Below are 25,546 nucleotides of genomic sequence, written 5' to 3' on the forward strand. Positions count from 1 at the left end.
CCTGCTTGTCTTCACGTGTCCACTCTGTTTAGGCAATCGATCTTAAGGGGGAAAACGGGAGGGCTGCACTTCACCTCCTATTTTACTACAACAACGATTATAAACAACCCACCAGAAACTCAACAGGTAACCTAGTTTTAGCCACATCAATATATATTATTTTACATCTGATGAAGTGGGATCTAATCCATAAAAGTGTAGGCCACAATATGCATGCAATCCTATGCATACTTACACGGGAGCAAAGCCCTTTGAACACAGTGGGACTTGCTTCCAAGAAAACATGCACCTGGGATTGTTCTGCATATCTGTTAATCTCTGAGATGCTTCAAAGATTTCTTTATGTTAAACAGATTTTCTCTATGTTAAACAGATCATTGCTTGATGTAAAGTGTTCTAATCATATTTCCTCGATGTTGGTTCAGCTGCCTGCACTGGTTACCAAATTGCTCCCAGGCCCAATTCAGAGTTCTGGATTTAATCTCTAAGGCCCAAAATCAGAGGTGGGCAACTTGTGGCCCTCCAGATGATATCAGACTGCAACTCCCATCATCCCCACCATTGGTTATGGTGGCTAGGGCTAATGGGACTTGCATTCCAACAGCATCTGAAGGATTGCAAGTTGCCCACTTGAGTCCAAAATGGCCTGGGGTCAGGAAACTGTAAGGCAGGGGTGGGTAACCTTTTTGAACCCAAGGGCCACATCCAGTGATGGGTCAGGGGCCAACATGCACAGATATACACATCTAACACACAATCATCCCCATCCAACCCATCCCTCTGAGATGAGATGATGGGATCGCTGCGGGAGGGGAACCTCCAGAACCTCCCCAACTCCCAGCCATCCCAATGCAGATCACTAGTCCCCCACTGCCATTCACTGTGTGGCAAGCCACAGAGAGAGCAGCCCCACTGCTCATTTGTGCTGTACGGACTGTTTTGTTCCACATGAACCTGTTCACACACCGCATTCAGCAACAGAGACATACACCTATTTTAAATAAATAATAAATACATAATAGCAGTGCCCATTTTGATGCCCTATCTAAAGAGGTTCACATGTCTAGCTCATTGGTCACTTTTCAACAAGCAACCAAATCATGGCTTATAAAGAAAGCTTTTGGTCTTAATTGATTGTGCCATGGTAACATTTTGTTGTTGTGATTTGATCTTCTGTTATTCTGTTTTTAATATTTGGTTTTTATTGATGGATTATTTTTTAAGGCTGTAATGGTGAGTCACCTTAAAGGTCATTGGGTTCTATCAAACATTAATCCTATTTAGAGTAGACCCATGAAATGAAGGAGATTTACATTAGACTAACATTGGATACAACCCACTGACAGAAAAGCAGTGTTTAAATCATTTCATAAATAAAACAGAAAAACCTAATTACCTACTCTTTACCTTCTATCCACATTTATTTCCAGTTTTACTGATACTAACTCTGCCAGCTATATCATTGAGATGTGGAACCTGGTCCCATACAGGCTGATTCAAAACTAAGTCCCATTGAGTTCAATGGCGTTTATTCCCAAGCAAGCACAGATATGGTTACAAGTCCTAAAACTTTGAATACAGTGGGACTTCCTACTGGGAAAACATGCACTGGATATGGCTGCAGAAGGGCTTAACTGGCTGGTCTGTGCCCATAATTATTTCTGCTTTACCTTATCTGTGCGCCAGGTTCAAGAATCCTATCAAGAAATGCCCTATAATCTGGTTATGATACTCTTAATACTTTCTGCATTTTGTTTAACTGCTATGCCTCTAGAACATTATGTAACCTGAATCTTATGAGTAGGGTCAAAACAATTAATGTAAAAGCTCGCATGATATTAGTCTAGTTTGTTCAATAAAAAAGTGACTTCTTAGCTATGTTTCCAATCCCCAGATTACTTTCCCCTACTCTCATTCATAAACTACATGAAGGAAAATGATTAGGAAATAGCCAGATTGTAATATAGTTGGATTTGAGTTCCAAGGACATGTCTAATACTGTTGCTTGAAGTTGATTAGCAGAAAATTTGTAATACCCACATTATTGAAGGATAATGCCATTTTAAGTAGGCATGCTCATTTAATATTTACCAAAATACAATATTCAAGGAATGGTTAGCTTCAAATTTAGTAATTGAGATGTAGCTAGTCTTCACACAAGATTCTTAACATGCAATCCTATGCATGTTTAGGCAGAAAAAAAAAGTCCTACAACTCCCAGCATTCCCCAGCCAGCCATGGAGAATGCTGGGAGTGTAGGACTTTTTCCTGTCTAAACATGTGTAGGGTTGCACCCTTTATAATTTTAATGCAACTGGACTAAATCCTACTCCATTCCATTCTGCAGCTAGCTATGGATTATTATGAATTAGTTGTATTACAACAAGTATAAATCTGTTTGTCGTAGATTGTCATCTCTTGTTTTAAAGCTAATTTTCTAGTGAAGTATTTTTTCTTTTAATTTGGCTGGAACCAAATATCCAGCAAGTGGGTAGTCTGCTTAGGTTTCTTCCCTTACATTCTGATCCTAACCATGTTTACCCAGAATTAGGTCTAGTAAGTAAGAATTACTTCTAAGTAAGCATGCTTTGCATCGCAGCATTAAATTGCTCACATATCTGTTGCTGGGGTCTGCATTAGCTTCTCTTTCTCCCAAGGCATCTCAATCTTGACCTGTCATGCCCTTATTATTCCAGTCCTTGCACTCTTATAAGAAAGAACTGCTATTGTGTGGTGCTTTTGTCATGGAGATTAGACTGCATAGACTACATATTTTCACCTGTGACCCATATTGTTTTAGAAAGTAGCCAGCCCTGTAGTCTAAAGAGCAGTCAAGCAGTATAACTTGTTTTTACACAGTGGAATATATCTGTTAAATAAATTGTTCCTTATTCTTTCCCATGTTCTCCTTTAGTTAGCTGGAGTAAGTCTCATTCCTCACCAGATAATTTCCCACAATCCCTTGCAGGGGGTCATTTCTGAGCCAGGCACTTTTGCACATGAAAAACAGGGCTGCATTTAAAAGAGCATAAGCACCGTCTGCCTCCATTCTAGACCTCACACATCTCTGATCTTTTCACCACTTTCCTCTGCCAGAACTTTCACAGGCAAAAGTACGTTCCTACAGCTAAATGAGAAAGCAGGTAGTGTTCCATATCTGACATTTACCATAGTACTAAGATTGTGACTATTCTACTCTTTAAGCTGGCCAGGATACCTCTAGACAGATATGAATACAGGCATTGCTCTTCCTGCATATGATAAATGGCACCCTATCTAGGACCTGTGTAAAAGTTTAAAAGAACCCAGGGAAGGGAGTAGGAAAAGCCAGATATGCAATGACAGACACCAAGATGCTTGATTACTGTACTGCTGCTTTTCCCAGAAGTCCACTCTTATCATTTTATTTATTAGCCACCCATCTGGCCGGCTCCCTGGCTACTCTAGGCAGCGTACAATACTAATAACAAATTTACATAATCAACTGAACAAAACCTTCCCAAAACACTGCTCTAAAAAACCCTGACCCACCCCCAAATGCCTACCAGAACAGCCAGATTTTTAAAGCCCAGCAGAAGCTCATCATAATGGTTAATCTTCCCCTTGGGAAAGATTTGGGATCTACATTTCTTCAAAGACTTTTGAACATTTTCCCTATCATCTGTAACTAGCAGTGTGAGTCTTATGCAGTAAATCCCACTTGTGTTATGTACTCCCTAGTAAATATGGAGCTTACTCCCCAGTGTGCAACCTAGGAATCCCATATGTGCTGTGGAACCAAAACAATAGACTATTCCGAATAGTATATATGCACTGGCAATGTTTCCTATTATGAAAGAAAATACAGTGTTTTCACCCCAGAATGTGCCATTCAAATGTATAGTTGCTGCTCTGTTACAATAGTGCAGCCTATTGACATTTCTCCACAACTATTTTTCCCAGTTATAAATTATACTAATATACAAGGGATTTTATTATCATATATTACCTGAACAGATAATTCAGCTGTGAGATACCTATCACTGATTATGTAATAACCTCCTTTCAGTGTTAGTGTATCTCATCCACAACAGTGTTTTCCTAGATGAAATCTGGTTGAGAAGTTTTGTCTGCAGATCAAAGCTCGCACTTCATGTGAAGGAAACTGGAGGCTGCACACTTCTTCCTTTAAGGTCCTAGTTAAACTGTCACTTGAAAGCCTCTGTTTTCTGCTGGGCTTATTGTTAAGATTTCTTTCGGGTATGGTATTATTGACTCCATCTTGACGCATTCACCAGCTCACTGTCAGTTTCTCACCAAGGAAAGAATAGTGCTACATTGTCACCAGTAATGAGCATTCACCCCTTGCTTGAGTGATGAAGAGAAATCCAGGGCCAACACTACAGGGTCTTATTTCCCAAGAGAGTGCTGGAGTGTAGAAAAACACTGATTTGTAATATTTTTATTTAACTATAAATATACAGATATTGGAAACAAGCAGACTACTAAAATTAACAGGCAGCAAAACTGCTGATCCTGCATTAGATTCCCTGAGGCCAATACCAAGGCTGCTTCCAATCCAGATAAATTCGCAACTCAAACACTGTATCCATATTAAAATTCATGTCCCACCCAACATTTTGTCTTGTTTTGGCTAGGAATAGTACTAAAGTAGCCATTTCCTGGCTAATTTGGTATTATTCAGAAGCAAATCTATTTTTTGGTAAGCTTGACCCATGTTCTGTCCCTTAAAGAACTTGGGGCCAAATTTCTTCCTCCTATTTCCATTATTGGGCAACAAAATGAGTAGTGCAGTAAATCCTGACTTTCCCCATCTCCTCAGATGCGCTAGCAGATAACTCCAAGGGTATTCTGACATCCTCCATCTAAAATTGGATGGCAATAACTTTGGAAAAGTATACTTACTCAAAGCTGTTAAATCATTTCGAAGGCCATACTGCTATTTAAGCATACTATACTAGGGGGCAGTCTTTTGGCCCAAGGAACGAAGAGTGTTTTCTCCACTGACCTCCAGTGATGGCTCAGAGGAGGAAATAGGCTGCTGCCTGCTAACCATACTAACACAAGCTGTTCAAACCAGACAGGCCTGGTTAAAAACCATCAGCCCCTTTCTTTTTAGCCATTGTGTGTGCATGCATTTGCACATATGTTCATGTTTATATGAACACATGTTCATATAAATAAAACAAACACCCTTCTTTCTAGCTACTACTGGCTCACCAAGAGATTTAATTCCTTTTTCCAGATATCCAAAGGAGGAAGGGCAACCACCAAAACTTGGGGTCACACCTAAAAACACAGCAACTCTATGTCAAAGTAAAATGTTAAGAGATAAAAAGTATCTGCAGGGCTTCCAGCAATTATATTGCTCTCAAAGGCCTTGCCCATTTAGGAAGCCTCTCTAATTCCCTCTCTATTACCTCTCCACCCTAACATTGACTGAGGGGCTTGAATTTTCCACCAGAAACATGACCTCTGATGACCTCAGTGACCAGACAGGTTGGTAAGGAAGAAAGCTCTCTCTCATGTACCCTGGTCCCAAGTTGTTTAGGGCTTTGTACACTAGAGTTACAGCTTAGTTATGCAAAGAAAGAAGTAGGCTGAACTAGGGCTATAGCTGGGATGTTCTAGCTCATGCAATGCATGAGAATACACAAACCCAAATACTGTTTTGTAGGTTAGACTGCCCAAGATATCGTTAGCATGATAGGATTGTTCTAAGAGAAAACTGAAAGTATTAGCTAAATATTTAGATGATCGGACATCACTTATCTGGCCCTTCACAGCATACAGTTTTGAACACTCTGCAGTCATTACTAGTTCTCCATTCCAATATGGACTATCGCCTCCCACCAAACAGTTAATCCTTTGCATTAGCTTTGAATTTTAGTGAGTAAGGCAGGCAGGGGAAAGAACAGAACACAAAATTGTTTTCCTAATGATGTTCATGACAGGTTTTTTACAATCCAGTTATATTTTTAAAGAAAACAATCCATTCTCCCACACACAAACATTCCCTCTTCTTTATTTACTCTAAGAAATTATGTATGTCTGTAAATCAACTTACTAACCCCAAACTATAGAATGTTGCAAAAATGACAATCGCTAAATATGTTATTTGGAAGTATGCCCCATTGTTTTTAGAGACATACTTCTACATCCTGTCTACAGGGTCAGAATGAAAAGCCAAGCTACAAGCTGCCAAGCTGAATCTTTTTAATTCATTTTTGCTGTGGAATTGCCATGTTATCTTGCTCCCTGCCTGTTACAACAGTTGAATTGCTATCTCTAACTCCAAGACCAACAAACAGCAGATGGGATTAGTATCGGGGGATGCTGGCAGTTCTTTCAGCTACCCATACACAATTTAGTCCCTCCTATGGCTCAGCTGAGTGGGAAAGTGCTAGTACAGGAATACCAAGGATCGCTATTATACCATAACCTCTGGCTAGGATTCAGTTCCATCAGTGCCACACCAAAGGTACCTCATGTTAGTACTTGGTCCCATGATCTTAATCCTATGTAATCCTATGAACAACTAGCTTTGCAAAGCAGCCGTTAGGCTTAATCACCAATGATCCTATAGATATTACTATTATGCATTGCATTGTAACCATCTATAAGCTTTAGCACTAAAATAGGGTTCTCCATTCAAGAGTACTTCAACTCTTGGCAGCTATTTTTATTTTTGACAAGTCTGAAATGGCCAGGTTATTTTGTTGCTCAAGCTCTTTATTTTCTTTTACTAGAACTGACCAGCAGCCAGTGGTCATAGCATATTATCACTTTAAGATTTTGTAATGTACTAGATGTTAACTAGAACCCATTTTATTATGGACCTTGGGAGAACTTTCACCCTCCTTGTCAAAGTTCAATTCATGTTAATAAGGAAGAACAGCAGGATGATATTGTACACAACTGCCACCTAGTGCACAATATATAAACAGCATGTTTAAGATGTGTCTACTGCATGGCTTCAATAAATGTAGATTACACCAGAGTAGTCAATTTTTTCAAAGATAAATTAGATCTACTTCTTTAAAAGCTAACTAGTTTTAGACAAGGTGTTTGATATAAAAGCCGAAGTTACTAAGGGTGCAATCCAAGCATGTTTAGACAGAAAAAAGTCCTACAACTCCCAGTGACACCCTGGGAGTTGTAGGACTTTTTTCTGTCTAAACATGCTTGGATTGTGCCCTAAAATAGAAACATGCTGCAAGCTAGATCAGAAACTGATTCAGTAAGAAAACTGCTACCAGCTTTGAACCCAGCTGATAATAACTTTGTACTACTGAACTCCTTCCCACTTCTGATCTCTTCTTCTAACTTGGCTAATCTACAATTTGGCTCAAACTTCTACTTCACTAAAATAAAATTGCTTCTGACACAAGAGAATTCAGTTAAGTTATTTTTCTCCTAATTGGAACTTTGCCTTTTGGGAAAAAAGAGTCTCTTTTCTGGTGCCTCATTTTGGGCCATTAATATTAGGAAGGATTCTCTTTCCCTACTTCTCTCTTCAAGAAATGCTACAATTAAAAGCTAGTAGACTATATGAACTGCAGCCCCCCAAAAGGACCTCCTTAGAAAGACCAGTTTATGGAATATATAGTGGCATTGGAAAAATTACACAAATGTACACAACAGGGAAGACAATCCGAGTTTAATTCTAGAAGTCACAACAATTTGTACATGGTACCAAGATATTATATAGTCCACCATATAAAAATGGTTTCCCCTGGCTTCTATTAAGTAGAACCTTGGCATTGTGATCCTGTGCCTTGCTAATCAGATCAAGGTCCACCCAGTCCAACGTTCTTTGCAAGAGTTCTAGCAATCAGCAGACACTATGTAGTCTACCTAAAATGGGCCTGCGGTCCACTTACAGAGCTACCTTGTGCTTACCTATGCACATGAATGTTGTTTTTTTACTCATACTGTGCAAAATATTAGAAATTTGCCAGTTTCTTCAAACTTAGTGGAAGGCATTAGTACAGTTCTCAAATCTTTTACTAAAGAGATTAAATAATAGAATTAGGGCGGAATCCTACTGAGATAGTTGGCAGCCTTCGAAGTTGGAGGCTGCTGAGTATCCAATGCAGGGCAGCCGGAGCAGAGGCGATTCTTGCCTCCATGCTCTGGCCGCCCTGTATTTTTGGCTAGACGGCTGATTTCGGTTGTCTAGCAGCAGCTTTGGGGAAGGGGAGGGAAGGAGGCCACATGGCGCATAGGAAGCTGCATAAAGCGGCCTCCATGGTCTCCTCCTCCCCACCCCCAGGACTGCCCCCTTTTCGCCGTCTCTGCATTCTGTTTCTGAGCATGGAGACATAGCTGGTGCAGAGAACCACACTGGCTATGAGGGGGCGGGGAGTGAGTTTCTGGGAATCGTGCTTGGAGTCCTGGCTCTGACACTGGATCCCAGAAACTGAAAAATCCTATGGCCCTCTAGAGAGTGTCTAGCAGCCATAGGATTGGTCTCTTATGTTCAAATCAAATTGTATATTGCCAGCCAATGTTAAATCTTGCATTATAATTTGTGATAAACAGAACTTGCTGTTTGTATGCAATCATATGCTCTAGTATTAAAGAAATATAGATATAGGAAACTACTTGTATACAGTACTTTTATTCATAGCTACAGTCCCAATTCACTTAGGACCATGATCAGCTTTATAATTTGTCAATGTAAAATCCACCAGTAATTCTGTTTTGCCCAACAGCAGCTTTATCAAAGGATCCTGGTAAGTCTAGAAGCAGAGGCAAGTCACAATAGACTTACTTTATCTATCTGTGCAACAAAGATTTTCCTCCTATCTAGATTAATGAATGCTTATCAAATGAGCAAATATAACTTTTACGAAACATTTGACACCAATGTTATGGTGGGGTTTCACATAAGGCTCAGTAAACTTAAGCCATGGTGGGTTGCAGTGCAGGCAAGCAGCCATTTTGAATATTCAAGCTGCAGCTTGTCATGTCATCAAAACCCAGGGACCATGGATTATGCGAGGTTAAACAACTCTCATATGACCTTAAAACAGGCCATGGCTTCTGCAATGATTGCTTAACCCTTGCATAACCCACCGTCTCTAGGTTAGGACAACATGACAAGCTGTGCTTGAATATTCAGGAAGGCGCTCATGGACCCCATGGCTGCTCATAGCTTTAATAAGCCATGACAAGCAATCATGTGAACCCAGTCAGTCTCCCTCAAATACAATTTTGAGGAGAGAAAAACCTAATTTTTTAATAGAGAACCACACAATTTAAAGAAAGATGGAAGACAATTGCAATTTAAACTATGAAAATAATCTTTATTTTTAAAATGTTTAATTAGTGAAATGGCACATACTGAATGTCATCCCCCTCAAAAAACCCCTCTGGAACTCACTTATATGCAGTTGTTTCTACAAAATCTTAGGGGATATATTATCAGTTTCATGATCAAAATAGGTTTCATTTTTAGTCTGTGTAGGTCCAAGTTATATATCTTTGGACTGATCATCATCCTCAAGTTTCCTGATTTCATTTTTCAAGCAGTTAATAGTTTCACGACTTGCTTTTAATCTTTCTTTAAGTTCAGCAATCTCAAAACTGGTTTTCTTCTTAGCAGCTTCCAGCTTCTCGCGGGTTTTTACTTCTACATTCGCAACTAAGAGAAAGGAATATATTTTTGGTAATATATTGCTAAGTCAACATTACTTCAAAGTATCTTAGAATATTTAGAAAAAAATGAGCCCTACTGATCTATTATATTTTCTTTTCAATCAGAAAGATTAAGATAGCCCATGCAGATGTGTTCTTGTTTGATAAGCTTTTTTTCTAACACACAATTCCAAAAGAATAATTTAAGACTAACTCCAGCATAAGAGTCATAACTTCAGAATCTAGAATGTTCTCTCTCTCTCTCTCTCTCTCTCTCTATATATATATATATATATATTTAATAGACTGGTTGTGAGAACTTTTTTATTGGATTGTTTTTCACTTTGGGTAGGAAGAAGCCACATGCTGCTTAAATGCTATCATTCTTAGTAACAAGAGTTTCCTTATATTGCATTTCAAGATTTGCTAGCATGCAACACCAATTTCGCCAAGTTTATTGCAATAGCCATTATACTATGAAAATAAACTTAAATGGTTAAGTGAACCCTTTTTTGAAAATATATCTCATGTAAAATATAAAACTAAGTTGTGGACAAGTCATATAATAAGCACAACTTCATATAAAGTTATGGATCCAGACTTTTATCCTCAAAATAATGGCAACAGTGTATTTAAGATCAAGTTCTAATTCATCTAAAATTAAAATGTAGTATTTGAATCTTTCAGTTCAACACTTACACTCTGTTTCATGCTTATAAGCACCAAGTGTTAACTGACGAGATGTAGTCAGCAGTTGCTGCATCATAGCAGTAGGATCCTGAAAAATCTAAAGAAGAAAAGTAATAAATGTCTATTCTTTGCTAAGATGAACAGTTTTTTGATAATATTCTGTTTTCTTACCATCTCATCATAAAATTCAGAAACTACGGTTTTCTTCCCCAAGATTGCATTTGTGTCAGACTGAAACAGCTTCAGCAAGTGATATAGGGTCACCTGTGCAAAAGAAAGAATTCTTTACAAATATAAAAAATATACTGAAACAGGAACTGAATATCCTAACTTTCTGCAAGCTAGGACAACAGTTATAATAAAAAAAATTCAGAGAGAGTAATTTACTGTATCGAGGCAGGATCTAATGAACTGAATTAACTGGTGAATTACAGACCACTTGCCGTAGAATTGTACCAGTGTCCTTTACTGTCTGTACCAAATTCTGATGCACACTCCAAGCACAATCCTATGCATGCTTCTTCCAAAGTAAGACCCACTATGATACTCAATGGAGCTTATTTCCTCATATGTATGTATAGGATTCCAGCCTCAGTGACCTTTGGTAAGGATATGTACTAGGTTCCCGGTAATCTGGCATACAGTATTGTTTTGTTGATCCCATAGAACAGGCAAAGTATCTAAGGCTGCAGTTCTATACATGTCTACTCAGAAGTAAGCCCCACTGAGTTCAACAGGACTTACTCCCAGGTAAGCATGAATAGGGTTGCAGCCTAAATGGATCAACTTCTGTATAGACACAAAGCTTGCAAGCTTTTCTCCAACTATAGTTGATCCAATAACGGATGCACCTTTCCAAGTTTTTCTTTCAAAATTCCAGTTTATCACAGATGACCCACAATTCTGATATCACGTCATGTTCATAATTGACAGTGTGCATAGATTAGCATATACACCCTTACTTTTTAGGTGTACTGAGAAGTTTGTCCCTAGCACAGTGCTCATCTGGGAAACAATACAGGCAAAGCACAGTGCTCTATTTTCAACCACTTGTCCTTCAATTATACTTGCTCTTATACTTATTTCTAAATGCAACTCAAAATCACAAAACTGTTTTATAGGGGGAATGCAACATTTTTTTAAAAACCCAGCACCTCCCAGACCCTTGTCTGGAAATAGTGCTATATATATCACCTCTTAAAATATTCAGATTATGGTGGGATCCAAAGTGTCCATTCTATTCATGGAAGGATTCTGTGGAGGCTCCTGCTGGAAGTGATGTTTACCAATTTTCCCTTCCTCCTGCAGTACCCTGTGGCATCTCCCACAGTGTCCCAGTCCCTCAACCCTTCAAAGTAGTACAGGGAGGGACTGCAGGGGGAAGGAGGAACTGGAAAAAATCTCCTCCCCCCTTCCTCCAGCAGGAGCATTCCACAAGCAGGTTCCACTCACATGAACTCTGGATCCAACGCAAAACAAATAATCAAGTCAGTATTTAGAAAGCTATGGTTTGTTATACAAACCAAATAAGCATGTGTACACTGCTGATGCTTATCAGACAAATTCGGGAGGTCAAACTCTCATACACTGGCTTAAAATGCATAATTTAAGCAGGCCCCGTTTCTCTCATCATAGCAGCATTATAGGAGAAACTACACCACAACAAGCATTTTTTTTTAACACAAAGGCATGCTTCTCAATGGACTCTAGCAATGCCTATAATACCTGATATGCTATAGCTTATCTGAAACAGAGTTTGGCTTCTTCACTTAATCAAATATAAAAGAAGAACTTTGCTGTGTGCTAGAAGGAATACTTACAGGTCTTTCATTAGGATCAATAAAAAATATCTTGATGATGATTTCAAATTCACCCCAACCTGTTTCAGTGATTTCATATGGTGGTTTAGTTACAACTAAAATAGAAAAAAGGAATGTAAACCTCATAATCTTTGCGAAGTAATTAAAGTGCTGTAACTACTAAAAAAACCTTTTAAACCATACCTCTCAGTGGATTACCATAGCTTTCATGCAACTTGAACTGGATTTTCTTTACATAAGCAGACATATCCTAGAACAAATATAGCCAGCAATTACTTACACATTTAGTGATATACTTTACACCATTTCATTGTTCTCTTCTAACCCCCTTACCTCACAACCTACCACAAATTTGTTTAGAGTGCATTAGCAGTTTAAACTGCTGCCTCTTGCAACATAATAAATAAATCAAACATTTACGTGATCTCTAATCTGATTTTCCCGATATGCTTTCTGAAACAAGCATCCAATACTGACTATATTTACCAAGTAGTGAAGTGCATTCCACATAAAGGCACTTCAGATTCCCGCTAAAGAGGGATTCCAACTAGCCCGTTTTCTTAGATTACAATCTTTCCAAGGGTGTTCCCTATACCTTTTTCCTATGTGATCACCATTTTGTTTTCTACTGTAGAGAGAGTTTCTGGTCTGGAAGTGCACACATACTTACCCTAGTTAAAGATTTAGAACACTATAAGTGTTCAGGATAGGGCAGAAAACTCTTGTGGATTTTGTATAATTCTTATTTGAGAATAATTTTGCCTACCTCATTTCTGTAAGGCTTAACATAAACAGTCCACTGATGTGTGTGTCCATCTTCTTCTCGTTTCTTCCCAAAATAGCGTGCAACATTCCCATAAACTATAGGTTTCACAATAGTCACACCCTTTGAGCAGGTAAAAGAAAAGACATACATTTTTTCCCCCCAGAAAATGGTCACTTTTCAGATAAGCAAGTTTTCCAGCACATTAAAGCTGATTATAGTTCTGTCTTTCATTATATTCCCCCCCCCCCCGCTTTATACACACACACACAGGGAATTAAGACCCTGAGTCAGAGTGATTTCTTTCTTCAGTACTAGGGGCGTAAGGAAAGTTAAATGCATACTAAAATAACCTAAGAATACCAAGCTATACGTAGCACAAGATTGGAAATATTCATTGCAATTTCAATTATTAAAGGTTTGAAACTGTTTACTTTGTTTTCCATTTGTAACACCCTTCTCTCATTTGGTTTTCACACTTAAAATCCTAAATTTTTTGTGTGTTTGTTTGTTTTGGGAATTCAGAACAGTCCATGTGTAAACATAAAGGGCTGGATCCAGACTTAATCATACTTAGGGCAGACCCACTGAAATAACGGAACTTACGTTCGTCATGACTAACCTGTCTCATTAATTTCAAATGGTCTACCCCAAGGATATATAACGAAGGCTGAATACAACCAGAAGTGTCCATTTTTTCTTAAATTCAAATTAGAATACATTTTCAAAAATCCACCAAAAAGCTGAGACGCTGTTAGTAAAAACAAAAACCACAACCCTGTCAGTTCTGAAATAGGGCTCAAGTTATTGCTAAGCATGGCTAGGTCAAGTCAGTCCCTAGATGGGGGGCTGCTTGGGGCTCTAAACGGAACTGACGAGTTCCATGATGGAAAAAAAAGGGAGGCCAGAAATGTAATGAACCAACAAAAATAACGGGCTCTGGCGTTATAGAAGAACATAAGGGCCGTGCTGGAACAGATCAAGGTCCATCTAGTCCAGCATTCTGATCACACAGTGGCCAGCCAGATGCTGGTGAGAAACCCACATGTAGGACACCAGTGCAACGGCACTAAACCGGTCGTGGTCCCCGTGGGCATTCTGACACTGGAGGTAGCATACAGACTGGCAGCGCAGCCAATCAGAAATCCCACAGTTCAACGCGGCTTGATCCCAAAGAAGTGTGCAATCTAACAGCGCAACGCAAAGCCGGTTCTCTGTCACGAAAGCACAGCCCGCCCCATAAACTCTCCCCTCTCCCACCCCCGCCCGAACTTCGGAATCTCCCCGCCACTCATACGTTACCGGTAGGAAGGTGGCACGGCATCGTAGGAAGCCCACAGCAAGCCCCGCCCCCTCCATTGTGCGTGCGTGCGTGCGTCCCCCCCGCCCCCCAACGGTTCTCGCACCTTCACTCTCCCCCCGGAGTCAGGCCCGAACTCAGCCATTCTCTTGAACATATTGCACCGGAAGGGAAGGCTCCTCGCGCCGCTCTAGAGCAGCTAGGCCGAGCTACGGCAAGGACTCCCCCATGCGCCCCGCTCGCCTCAGAAGCCGCCGCGTGAGACGACGCGCTAAGCAGGGCTCCGCTCCTTACGCCGCTCTTCAGTAGAGCCCATCACCCTCCCGCGGCTGGCCTGCGCGTAACAGCTTCCGGTGAGAAGACCTCAGTTTAGCCCGGTCTAGGCTTGGCGCCTTTCATCTTCACCACAAAGGAGAGTTATCTGCGGCACGTGGTTTCCCACGGCCTCGTAACCCGGAGGTGAAAAAAATGGGGGGGGGGTTGAGCGAGTGGGACGGAGGTTACCGCTAGCTTCTGATAAAAGCGCAGGCTTGACTGCGAACAATGATCTAATATGTGAACCCAGCATTTTCTGTGGCGGTAAATATGAACAAAAAGGGTAACACTGCAATCCTGTGCAGACTTATTTAGCGAGATTTACTTCCGAGTAGACATGCTTAGCACTGAACGTCACATCACCTCCGTTTCCCCGCCACACTGGTTCACGCACCCCACGCTCTTAAATTTACTTGTGTCCTACGTGAGTTCAACACATTCCACTGAATAACAGGACATGCACCCACTCGGCTGAAGGCTGTAGCGTGCCAGGGCTTGCAATAGCCTTGACCCCCGTGCACGCCTAACTGGGGAGTATACGTCTGAGCACAATGGGCTTATTCCAAGTGTGTGCGCGCAAGCCATTGCCGGGGAGTCCCAGCATCAAACCCTAAGTCACCAAGTTTCATAATGACCTTAGGGCAGCGATAGCCTCTCAGCCTAACCTACCTCAGGAGGTTAAGATAAAATGGGATAGGCGAAAAACCTTGCATGTTGCCCTGAGCTCCTTGGAAGAACAGGATAGAAATTCAGCTAACAAAATATAGGATTGTAGCCTGTTATGAGTAACACTTGGCAGCTGTCTTCATTTCAGGTGGCTGTGTGATAGAATGCTATCCCATGAGAAAGCTTTCTTTCTAATCCATGGGGCTAACTCACATAGGGAGTAGGCTATCTTCACTTGAATGAAATATTTCAAGCGGAGTGCAGTGCTCTTTCCTCAGGAGGCACTCTTAAGAACTCCATTTGTGACTGTTTCCATTTATGGCTAAATGACTGACACTATTGTGCATCTACTGAAAGGTTTGTCACGTCTCAAACTCCAAATCACCCCATTCATCATCTAAATGTGAAACTATACATTCTGTCTAAGGGGAAAGATATATTTTGAAAGTACATCAGACATATCCACAAGCCATGAGTTCTGAAATCCTTCCTCCTGTGGGTGGTATAGCAATGTAGTAAGATAAAATAAATAACCCGATGTGGCAACTTATGCTGCAATAAAATATAAACCTAATGTAAATCTTAGTAAGGCCTTGAGACTGCCATACTTTCTAACTGGAGGAAAAGATAAAATTAAGGAACAGTGGAACTTCCAGTTATACTAGCCAAGAGGGACCTGCAGCAAAGCATTGCAGTGTGGTGTACTCTTGTTCAGTATTCATCAGCTATGCCCCTCTTCCAGGATATTCCATTTCATTCTATTCAGCATTCTATGGCCACTGTATATGCTCAATATTTGGGAGGGACTCCCCCCCCCAATAAAGATTTGTTGTACTTCTACAAACCTTGGAAGTTCCCAAAGCATGCCGATATCTCCTCTCTGAGGTACCTGCCTTTATTGGATTCCAGGGAACACATTTCATGCTTGCTTCTATAAAATCTAGTCAGAGGGCAGGAAAGAAAAGTACTTCCTACAGTGGAAATATGATACTGGGTATGCACAGCCTTTGAGAGGTTGTGCACACCCAGCTTCACTACCGAAGATTTCACCAACACTGTACGAGGCAAACCAGGTGCTGAAACCAAATCAACTGTTTTATTAGCTGCACATGCAGCATTATTTTTGCCTTGTGCATTTTCTGTAATTTCTTAGGCAAAAATTAGATTAGTGGTCACAAATATAATTATGCTTATAAGACCTAGTAAGATTTAATAGCCCACCTGCCCGCATGTTTACTATGGTCGATGTAGCTCATCAGCCTTAAAAGAAAGCAAAAGCTATTTTCTTGTTTACCATCACTACCCTTGCTGGCAGTCTGGAGGCAGTTCTTACGAGAAGTTATAAATGGTTGTTTGCATTTATATTTGGTACTGGGGCAGACTATATTCATAAAACAATTTATACCCTACCTTTCAGGCCTTAAGAGGCCCCTAAGGTAGCTCACGATCATAAAAGTATACATATACAAATGAAACAATACAGTTTTTATGCCATTTGCTCCTCTGTATATGTGAGATTTAGCCTTCTGTCCAGTTTGCTTGATGTTGTTTAACTTGCAGGAGTAGCTCCCCCACCCCACCCCAGGGCGCAAACTGAACTTCTGAGGAAACCGTTCCACTGTTTGGTAGTTGAAGAGGTCTTTCCATTCTATCATTTAAATTAGAACATAGTAAATTTCCATCTTGTGCATGTCTGCTCCTCCTTTTCCCAGACATGCAAGGAGTCATTAGAGGAAGGTGGTGCTAGAAGTCAGGAACTGGCAGATTGAGAATGGTTACAAGAACAATTGATGGGATCTTCTAGGGGAGAGAGGAAAGGCCAGAAGAGGGGTGATGAGGAAAGCAGGCATAGCTTATAGCAGCTTTTAAAAATGAGTGGGAAGCCACAAAGCCCAAGTAACCAAGAGAGGATGTATGCAGAAGGGAACAAAGGCTATTGGGTGGTCACTGAGGGCTGTTGGAATGAAACTGGATTCTGTTTCTCCACCTGATGCAATTGCACAATCCAAAGCAGCAGAGAACAAGATCACAAAATAACGGCAGCAAAATAATAACTCCAGATAACTATTTAGAGGACCAGGTGTGTACACAGAAGAGTAACAATGCTTCATGCCTTTACACAGCAGCAACCACTGACAAAGGCTGTCACCAATTTAAGCAGGTACAATCAAGTGTTAACTTTAATTTTATATCTCTGAAGATACTTCGTTCAATATCTATCACTTTTCATTTCAAATAAGAGCATGGCGCAAAGAGCACATTTCACAATCTCTATGTATTATAACTGTATACCTTAATTTCAAAAAAGCCACACTTAGCAACAAAAGAATACAAGGTAGACTTAAGCTTTCATAAAAATGCAGTTTATTTTTCTCCAATACAAGGTAACTTCTTTTGCAGTTTAAAGACCAACAAATGGTTGGATAGCAAATTTCTAACAGTCACCTAAAGACTGGAAAGAAAGGGAATTAATAAAATCAAAGCAATTAAAAAGTATTGAAGTGAAAGAAGTTTTGACAAACCAAGTTTAGAGAGAGGTTTGGTCATTAATAAAATCACATATGTAAATGTGATAGGACACCCCCCTTACCTTGTGAAGACATTTTAAGTGTCCAGAAAGTCAGCACTAGCATGATGTTCTTTAAGCTGCCAGGTATTAGAAAGCCATTACCCATTTAAAAAACTGAGTTGGTCACACACCAAAGGATTAAAAACCTATAATGTAGCAACTGTGTTCGGGGTATACAAAATGCTATTATTCATTATTTGCGTGTAAACATTTGGGCAACCTCTAAGGGGAAGCAGTTTGTTCCACAGGCACTAAAAAAAAACTGACAAAAATTAATTTTAAATCTTCTCATTTTAAATGCAATAAATTGCAATGCATAAACGTAGTTCATTGCATTACATTTAGAAAGTTAATCTATCACAGAAAACAAGCAGGCCTCCAAATTATGCCAAACCTATTGATATAGAATGCTGTGATATAGTTACACTGCTATAACTTAGTGTTGTAGTATTTGATCAAGCTTCACTTTAAAGGAAAATAACTGTGTACTACAACTGGGGTGGGGAACCTGCAGCCCTTGGTCTAATTTCATGCTGCCCTCAGCATCATCTAGCTATCTGGACACTGTGAGATTACTCTTGCTGTCTAGGCTACCCCTCTGGGAATTGCTTCCTCCTCGTGTGTGCGTGCACACGTGTGGGGGGGATGAGAGTGAGTGTGTGCACTTTGAAAGTAGGAGGGTAGAGAAGGGGTGGGTGGCAGAAAGAGAGAGCTATGCAATACTGCAAACTCTGCTCACTTTTGGCTCCGGCTCCGCCCAACAATGGCTGCACACACACACACCCGGCAACACACAACTGAGTTTCCCTTGTGAGTCAACAGTCCTTCATAGGAAAAGGGTTCCCAACCCTTTGCAACTCTCAGTGGTGGCTAAGGTCACTATTTCAGCCGAAAGTTTGGAAAATTATGCTTAACATGATCTTCAATTACTAGAATGAAAAACTGACTCAAATTTGATGTGAAAAAACTGAGAAATCTTCTACCTGTCATTATTTGATGTAAGATTATTTGATTATAAGGTATAATATAGGTCCAGAACCGACCAGAACCTTAGCACTGGATCATCTTCCTAGCACTGGGTTATCATCCACTACAATCAAAAAGAATTTGGATGTGGAATGCGCCTCTGGACCCACATTTCTCAGGTGAGAGAAACAGGATCAACAGAATATATTGTGGCCAATATCTAGACATGGGGTGGGCAACTTGTGGCATCCAGACATTTTGGCCTACAACTCCAATCATCCCTCACCATTGGCTATGCTGGCTAGGAATAATGGGAGTTGTAGGCCAAAACATCTGAGACACAAGTCACCTACCCCTGACCTAGACCCTAAAAACAAGGGTTTGGAAACAGATGTCTTTCACATGCAGAGAAACACTTCAGCTCACATAAGGCAGCCCCAGATTCCTCTTATTTCCTCATACTGCTGGAGCCCCCTGTGCCCCATCCAACACTGTTTGAAGGTCCATCAACCTTCAGAAGTGGCTTCTGGGGGAGCACAGGACACTGTAGTGGGAGGAAAAAGCAAGGAAAGCTGTTACTTGAGTGGAATTCTGCTCGATTTTCTCAGGATCCAACCCACTGAGAAAGTATGATGATGGTTACACTGTCAAGACTTTCAACTGGATCAAGCAATTTTGGTTCAAGAAACTACTACTCAGCCATTTAAAAAACGTACAAGTGACACTCGATGGCCTTGTAGGCCCCTTCCAACCCTACTATTCTATGCTTCTATGATTTGTTAATATGAGCACAATGGCATTTTAAAAATTTAAACTAAGAACTTCCAACTGCAAAGAGAAAGCAGCTTGAGATTAGATGGGGAAATGAACATATGTGCATGAATTCTCACACCTGCACACCCACACACACACTATAAGGAGCACCAAAGTTCAATATATAAAGTACTCCTAACATGTTTTTTAAAATATTTTGCTCTTAAATTAGCTATGTAATGTTAAATCAATCCTTGCTGTTGCTTCCTCTCTCCTCAAAACCAGATGATTGTTCTTATTTTCAAAGAACTTCACATTTTTTTCCACTAAATTCTTTCTCAACTTTCAAAAATGATTTGACAAGCAGTTGAAATATTAGTGGTGTATATTTTACACAGAATGTTTAATGCTGTAACATTAAAAGCTGCGTTTTAAGGCTGAATGTTCTTCACATTATTCTACACCAAACAAGTAAACAATGTTACTAGCAAAATTCTATATATAAAACTCGGGAAGTATGCTCAAACTGTACACGAGTGAGAAATGAAACATTGCCCAGTATTTACAAGTGTGTTTTTAAACTAAAGGCAATACATACATTTAAAACCTGCAGTTCATATTGATGGGGAAAACGAGACTCAAGTATGCAACTAAACACGAACAGACAATGATCAAAAGTATTCTTAACACACACACTCAAACTAATCAAGATGTTCACTCTCAAAACTGCTCAGAAGACTAAACATAAGTATCATGCATCATATGCCCACTGCAATATTTGCTTAGCAGGCCAGCTATCAGGTCTGACATCTGATACAAGTTATTAGTGTAACATTTAAAAAATGAAAATGAGAACAAAAGGCAGTATTTTTTTTCAGTACTTGATTAAAAACTGCTTTGTCTAAAAATACTTTTTCCAGAAGCTCTCTGGCTAATATTATTAGCAGCTCAATGTAATGGAAGCAAGTCTACCTAATAAAAGGTCTTCACATTTGCTGCACCAGTTTAATCTCTGGTTGGTATCAGAAGTAACACTTCTACAACTGTACACAACATTACAAACTTATGTTACAGTGTCACTGCAAGTCAGATGTCAGCACAAATATCCAGGATCAGGGCACTAATCAAGTAACTGTTCAATGTTTTGGGGGGAGAAAAGCCCTAAAATGCTATCACTTTTACTTTGAAAGCCTATATACAGAATATCAAGTACCTTCTTGCACATTATTTACATTTCCCTAACAGAAGCAGATTACGTACAGTCACCTAAGACCACTTCAGTAGGAACCCAGACACTACCCAGATTTTAGTTTACTATCTGGTGGGTTTACACAATATCTCCTGAGCAAGCTCATCATATTTACTGGTCTGGAGATAATATACAGATTTCTTTCTAAAGCTTAACACAAGTGGAATTTATTCATCTTCTTTGTGTAAATATCTTTGGAGTTCATTAAAAAATTGTATTGAGAAAATGGAAAAAGTTCTTGCTTGAGAAAATAAATGTTGCAAGACAACTATTCAGACTAGTTAGTACCCCACAAGTTAGAAATGTTCAGCCCACACATATCAAAAAGTTATCAAAAATCATTCATATTGTGATTTTTGGCAGAACCATTGCCAGCAATGGAAATCTTGAGGAGAAAATGTAAGATAATTTATACACAATATATCCATTGTTCAGTGGTAAAATGTTAAGTTACAGAAAGCTAAATTATGGTTTTAAATTATTTTCATTTTGGTTACTGAATATTTGAAATTATTGAAATAAAAACTTTTATCCATATGCACATCTAACTTACCTGCTGTTCCTTCAGCTCTTGTTATTTCCAATACAATTTTATCCAAATTCCCTGTCCACACCCCAGCTAATTAAAAGTAATTCTATACTGGACTTCTTGGGGTTGGGACAACTACCCAACATGCACAAGCAATTCCAAAGTATATCAGCAACATCTCATTTCCTGATTATCGTCAGTCATTAACAAATTGTTTTCCCCTGGCACTCCTATTCACCTCTACACAAGAAACAACCCCAATGCTTACATGATCACTTATTCCAGGGTGAAAAATTCATATGAACCAGAAATTCCTGATATTTTGCTTCAATTCACTTCAACTTCTGAACCTTACATTCAGTATATACAGTCAGAGGCTAAAGTGAATTTTGGAATTGTCATCCTTGCATAACCAACTGTATAAAACAGCCCAAAATTATATTCTCAAAGGAAGTCAAAAAGTTCATATAAGTAATATGATAGATCAGCAAAACCTATTAACAAAGCAGGAATGTCATGAGAGAACTTTCAGTGTACAAAAATTAAAGAGGCACCTTTTATATTAAATAGTCATTAATATTCACCACAAATAGTTTGTTAACACACCCACACAACTTCAATTACACGCAATTCAAGATATATTGGTTAGAAATAACAAGTTGATTCTCTGAACTATATAAATCTTTAGTTATACTTGATACAGCTTTCTGAGAAAATGATTTGACTCCAGACTTAGTCATGCTTAGAGTAGACCAGCTGAAATCAGTGGGACTTAAGTTAGGCATGACTTAACTTAAGTATATCCCACTGATTTCACTGGCCCTAATCGAAGCATAACTATGCCTGGACCCAAGCCAATAACTTGAGTGCTTCCATGTTCAGCAAAACATTAAAGCCCTATTCAAGAGTTCTAAACCGCAATAGCATAAACTTGCAAGGGGAGGGAGTGCTTCAGCCCCGCCTCTGTCCCTTGTCACATTTTGTTGCCCTCTGCTCGTGGAGGACGACAGTCTGAAGTGGAAAGCCTCCCCTATCTGTGGGGCTCTCCACATGATCCAGAACACTGATTATCCCTCCCCTTGTGTGTTTCCCCTATTCAGGTTTAGAATACCTGAATAAGTCTAAACTAATAGCCCCATCCTACACATGTCTACTCAGAAGTAGCCCCACAAAGTTCAACAAACTTAATTCCCAGGTAACTGAGTATAGATTGCTGCACAAGAGCTTCTTGATGCATTATGCCTTCATAGTTATACACTTAAGATGTTTTATATGTAAACTTGAACAAGTGTGGATGCAACAAACATGTTTTGCAAACACATTATACACTGACTAGGAAGCCAGGTAATCGTTCCCTGCCAGTGTTTACTTGGTGGCAAGTTCAGGTTTGATACTGTAAAATGTGTAAAGTGGTCTTCGTTTAATTTCATGTCCGACTAAATTTATATCCCAAGTAATATCACATGTTATAATGCTTCGTATATAAGATTTTACCACTCATTCAAGGGTCAATTCCTACAAAATCTGGGGAATTGTTTGAGCAAACATTTTAAACCGTAATAGTTTTGAAATAAATAGCAACTAGGGAGGTACTAGTAAAATCTGGAAAAGTCTTTTTAAATTAAACTTGTTTACAAAGCAAGCAATGTATTTATCCAACTTATGTGTAAAATCTACTTTCTTTAGTTTGTGGAGTACATTAAATCTCCATCTACTTGTTAAGGCAAATTACTATATTAGTTACACAAATGGTGTGCATGTGCTTCCTCTCTTTACATGAGTCAGTTTTGCTGCTTAAAGACACTTATTTGAAACATTGTTGTTGTTTTTTTAGTGGAAAGTTTGTTTTTAGTCACTTTTAACTTACATACATCTATGTACAAAGCACCTAGGGCTCTGGAGGCAGGACATAACATAAGCACTAAAGAAACTGTAATCACTGCAGCAGCATTTGAAAGTGGCCAATTATGTTTCCAGTTATATGTTTTAATAAAGTATAGCATTAGTGTTGCATATTGCAATAGACAGGCTTCAGTACACTAGAACTCATTTTCGGATTTCATCTTCTCCAAAGCAAGTTTAGTCTATTTGGATCACATAATGTTAATCTACAGTTTTTACAGTTTTACACACCTTTCAGCAAATTCACAAGCCATCTATGCAAAAAATTGGCTACAAATTTATGATGTAACCACTATTCTAGTATCAACATCAAGTGTTGGACACAACTGCTATTCATTCACCAAATACAACAAGTTGATGCATATGCAAAAAAATATGCAATGGTTTGTTAAGAGACATTTTTTTAACACCATTAAATATTACTGAACACAAGACGCTCCCTGAGGTGTAAACATCAAATAACTTGAACAGCTTTACACATCAGCCCCATTAAACAGTTTATTACAACACTACATCTATTGTAATCAAATTGGTGCTCTTTACATACATCATTGTAACATTTAAACAAGAACCAACTACTATAAAAACAAGCATTTACTTGACTTTTTCCAATTGCTTGCACATTTTAATTGTCAAATGTATATAACCAGTAATAAAGTTGCAAAAAGCTATACGTTTTAAATCACACAGGTTCCTTCAAATAAAACAGCTAAGCAACATAAAAAGGTAAGAGAGCTACTGGTTACCATGTATGCAGATTTGCCTTATTCAGATCTATTCCTGTTCATTTTATCCATGAATCTTTACAGGCTCTGTTCGATCACAAGAAGCAAACTGCTGGACAAGCCTCTTTCCACGAAGTTTCTTGTCTGGTGAGGCGTTCCTCTTCCTTCAGCTGTAATGTGTCAAAATTTGTGATGTAGATTTTGCTAGGTCCCACAGCAAGCAAAAATGGTTGGTTTAACTATACATACACAAATCGTGCACTTCAAATCTACTTCAGCATAATGAAAAACTAACACAAGAAAGTGGAGACAGCAGCTACATGCTTGAAAATCATCCAAACTACAATTTGATAGTTTTAGAATGATTTACAGCAATGTAGAAAAGTCTAATTTAATCACTGACAACTATGAAAAGCTAGTTTTGTCACATAAAGGATAATGCAGCAGCCAGATTGATTTGTTACATTGTTTTAGCCATCAAATTTGTAAAAACATAATAAACTAGTTACGTGACAGCTGGATAGAACTCAAATTGTAATCCATAACTTTATTTCAAGATAAATTACCAATATGTTGAATGGATATGGGCCACTTGTTCATGCTCAAAGCTGGATAAATAATGGAAGCCAGGCAGCTAAGAGCAGATTCATATGAACACAAATGTGGGAAAGTGAGGAGAGTATGGCTCAGTTCAGTACATGGCCGGCACCCACAGCTGACCAGCTTGCAACTGGTTAAGGCTGCCATGTAGGATGTTTATAAGCAGTTGTTACATAATGAGTGGTTGTCTCTGCAATATTTGAACCAGCTCCAATACTGTCAGTCTTTTATAACAGGAAATCCTTAATATCTTCATCTAGCTGCACCTTGCTTGCATGGGAGCCCTGTTTCTGCTTTGAAAGATCCATGGATAAGGCTTTCATGTGAATAAGTTGCACTGAAATCAATGCCTGGGATTCAAGTGCTATTTCAGGCAAACCAAGGGGTTTACATCTTTTAAAAATGTGAAGAGCAGGCCTCCATGCTATATCACAAACTGCTTTTGAAATTCTCCTCACTTAGGATAGAAACTTGCCACATTGCATGGGGTGAACGTGAGGGCTGGTGTTCAAGAACCACATGTTAAAATCACCCTCAAGTAAATAGAACTGATTTCACAGCTCTTTGGATCCTGGCCAACGAAACTTAGGGAGGCTCCATACTTTTCAATAGACATTACTGTTGCGTGTACTATTGGCATTGGTCTCAGAAAACATGTAAAGAGTGGATAACATATCTACATCTTTTGAACATTCATGTTTGTACACCAGAGAACCCCAATCCAATCAAGGTTCCCAGGCGGACATACACACAGATGTTTAAAGATGCAGGTAACGTCACAGCAGGTTTTTATAGCAATTATGTCCGTTCAACAAGTGCAGAGCTACCCTTCTAAGCAATGTACTTAAGAACAAGATGTCAGAGATATATAGTCATTAAGTGGTGAAAGAAGTGGAAAGGGCTATCTCTAATAAATCTTGTTTTAGAAATCAAGCCATTAAGTTCATAGCTATCTATATAAAAACTACAGTAGATGCACAAACATTACTTGGGTAAATTTACACATACATGTCCTGATTCCAACTTTAGTTGGAAACAAGCTCCACTGATTTCAGTA

At 39.2% G+C, this 25,546-nt stretch overlaps 2 protein-coding genes across 6 annotated transcripts in view; both read right to left on the reverse strand.

Annotated features, from left to right (window-relative positions):
- Nucleotides 1–7,635: 7,635 nt before the first annotated feature.
- Nucleotides 7,636–14,546, reverse strand: YEATS4 (YEATS domain containing 4). The gene is made up of 7 exons (XM_084810531.1): nucleotides 14,322–14,546; nucleotides 12,919–13,038; nucleotides 12,336–12,402; nucleotides 12,153–12,247; nucleotides 10,504–10,596; nucleotides 10,342–10,429; nucleotides 7,636–9,649 (listed from the first exon to the last, which is right to left on the reverse strand). Exons 1-7 carry the CDS (start codon nucleotides 14,370–14,372, stop codon nucleotides 9,480–9,482), a joined length of 684 nt encoding a protein of 227 aa, XP_084666657.1. The 5' UTR covers nucleotides 14,373–14,546; the 3' UTR covers nucleotides 7,636–9,479.
- Nucleotides 12,387–25,546, reverse strand: part of CPSF6 (cleavage and polyadenylation specific factor 6) — a 37,368-nt gene continuing 24,208 nt past the window's right edge. For 2 of the 5 annotated variants that reach the window (XM_084810530.1, XM_084810528.1), the window contains one exon: nucleotides 20,044–24,059. The gene's annotated coding sequence lies outside the window, so the exon portion shown is untranslated. Of the gene's footprint in view, nucleotides 12,403–20,043; nucleotides 24,060–25,546 lie in introns of those variants that run through there. The other 3 variants (XM_084810529.1, XM_084810526.1, XM_084810527.1) reach the window with 2 other exon arrangements.

The sequence above is a fragment of the Heloderma suspectum genome, chromosome 7 (genome assembly GCF_057233095.1).
Source record: "Heloderma suspectum isolate Gila_16-S chromosome 7, 16-S_ref, whole genome shotgun sequence".
Classification (NCBI taxonomy): Eukaryota; Metazoa; Chordata; class Lepidosauria; order Squamata; family Helodermatidae; genus Heloderma; species Heloderma suspectum.

Bases quoted from the DNA above. Each gene is read 5' to 3' on its own strand.
- YEATS4 (XM_084810531.1), bottom strand. From the start codon at position 14,372: ATGTTCAAGAGAATGGCTGAGTTCGGGCCTGACTCCGGGGGGAGAGTG. The intron at 13,039-14,321 runs GTGCGAGAACCG...ACCTGCTCAAAG, and splicing joins ACTCCGGGGGGAGAGTGAAG to GGTGTGACTATTGTGAAACC. The intron at 9,650-10,341 runs GTAAGTGTTGAA...CCTTTCTCTTAG, and splicing joins TTATAAGCATGAAACAGAGT to TTGCGAATGTAGAAGTAAAA.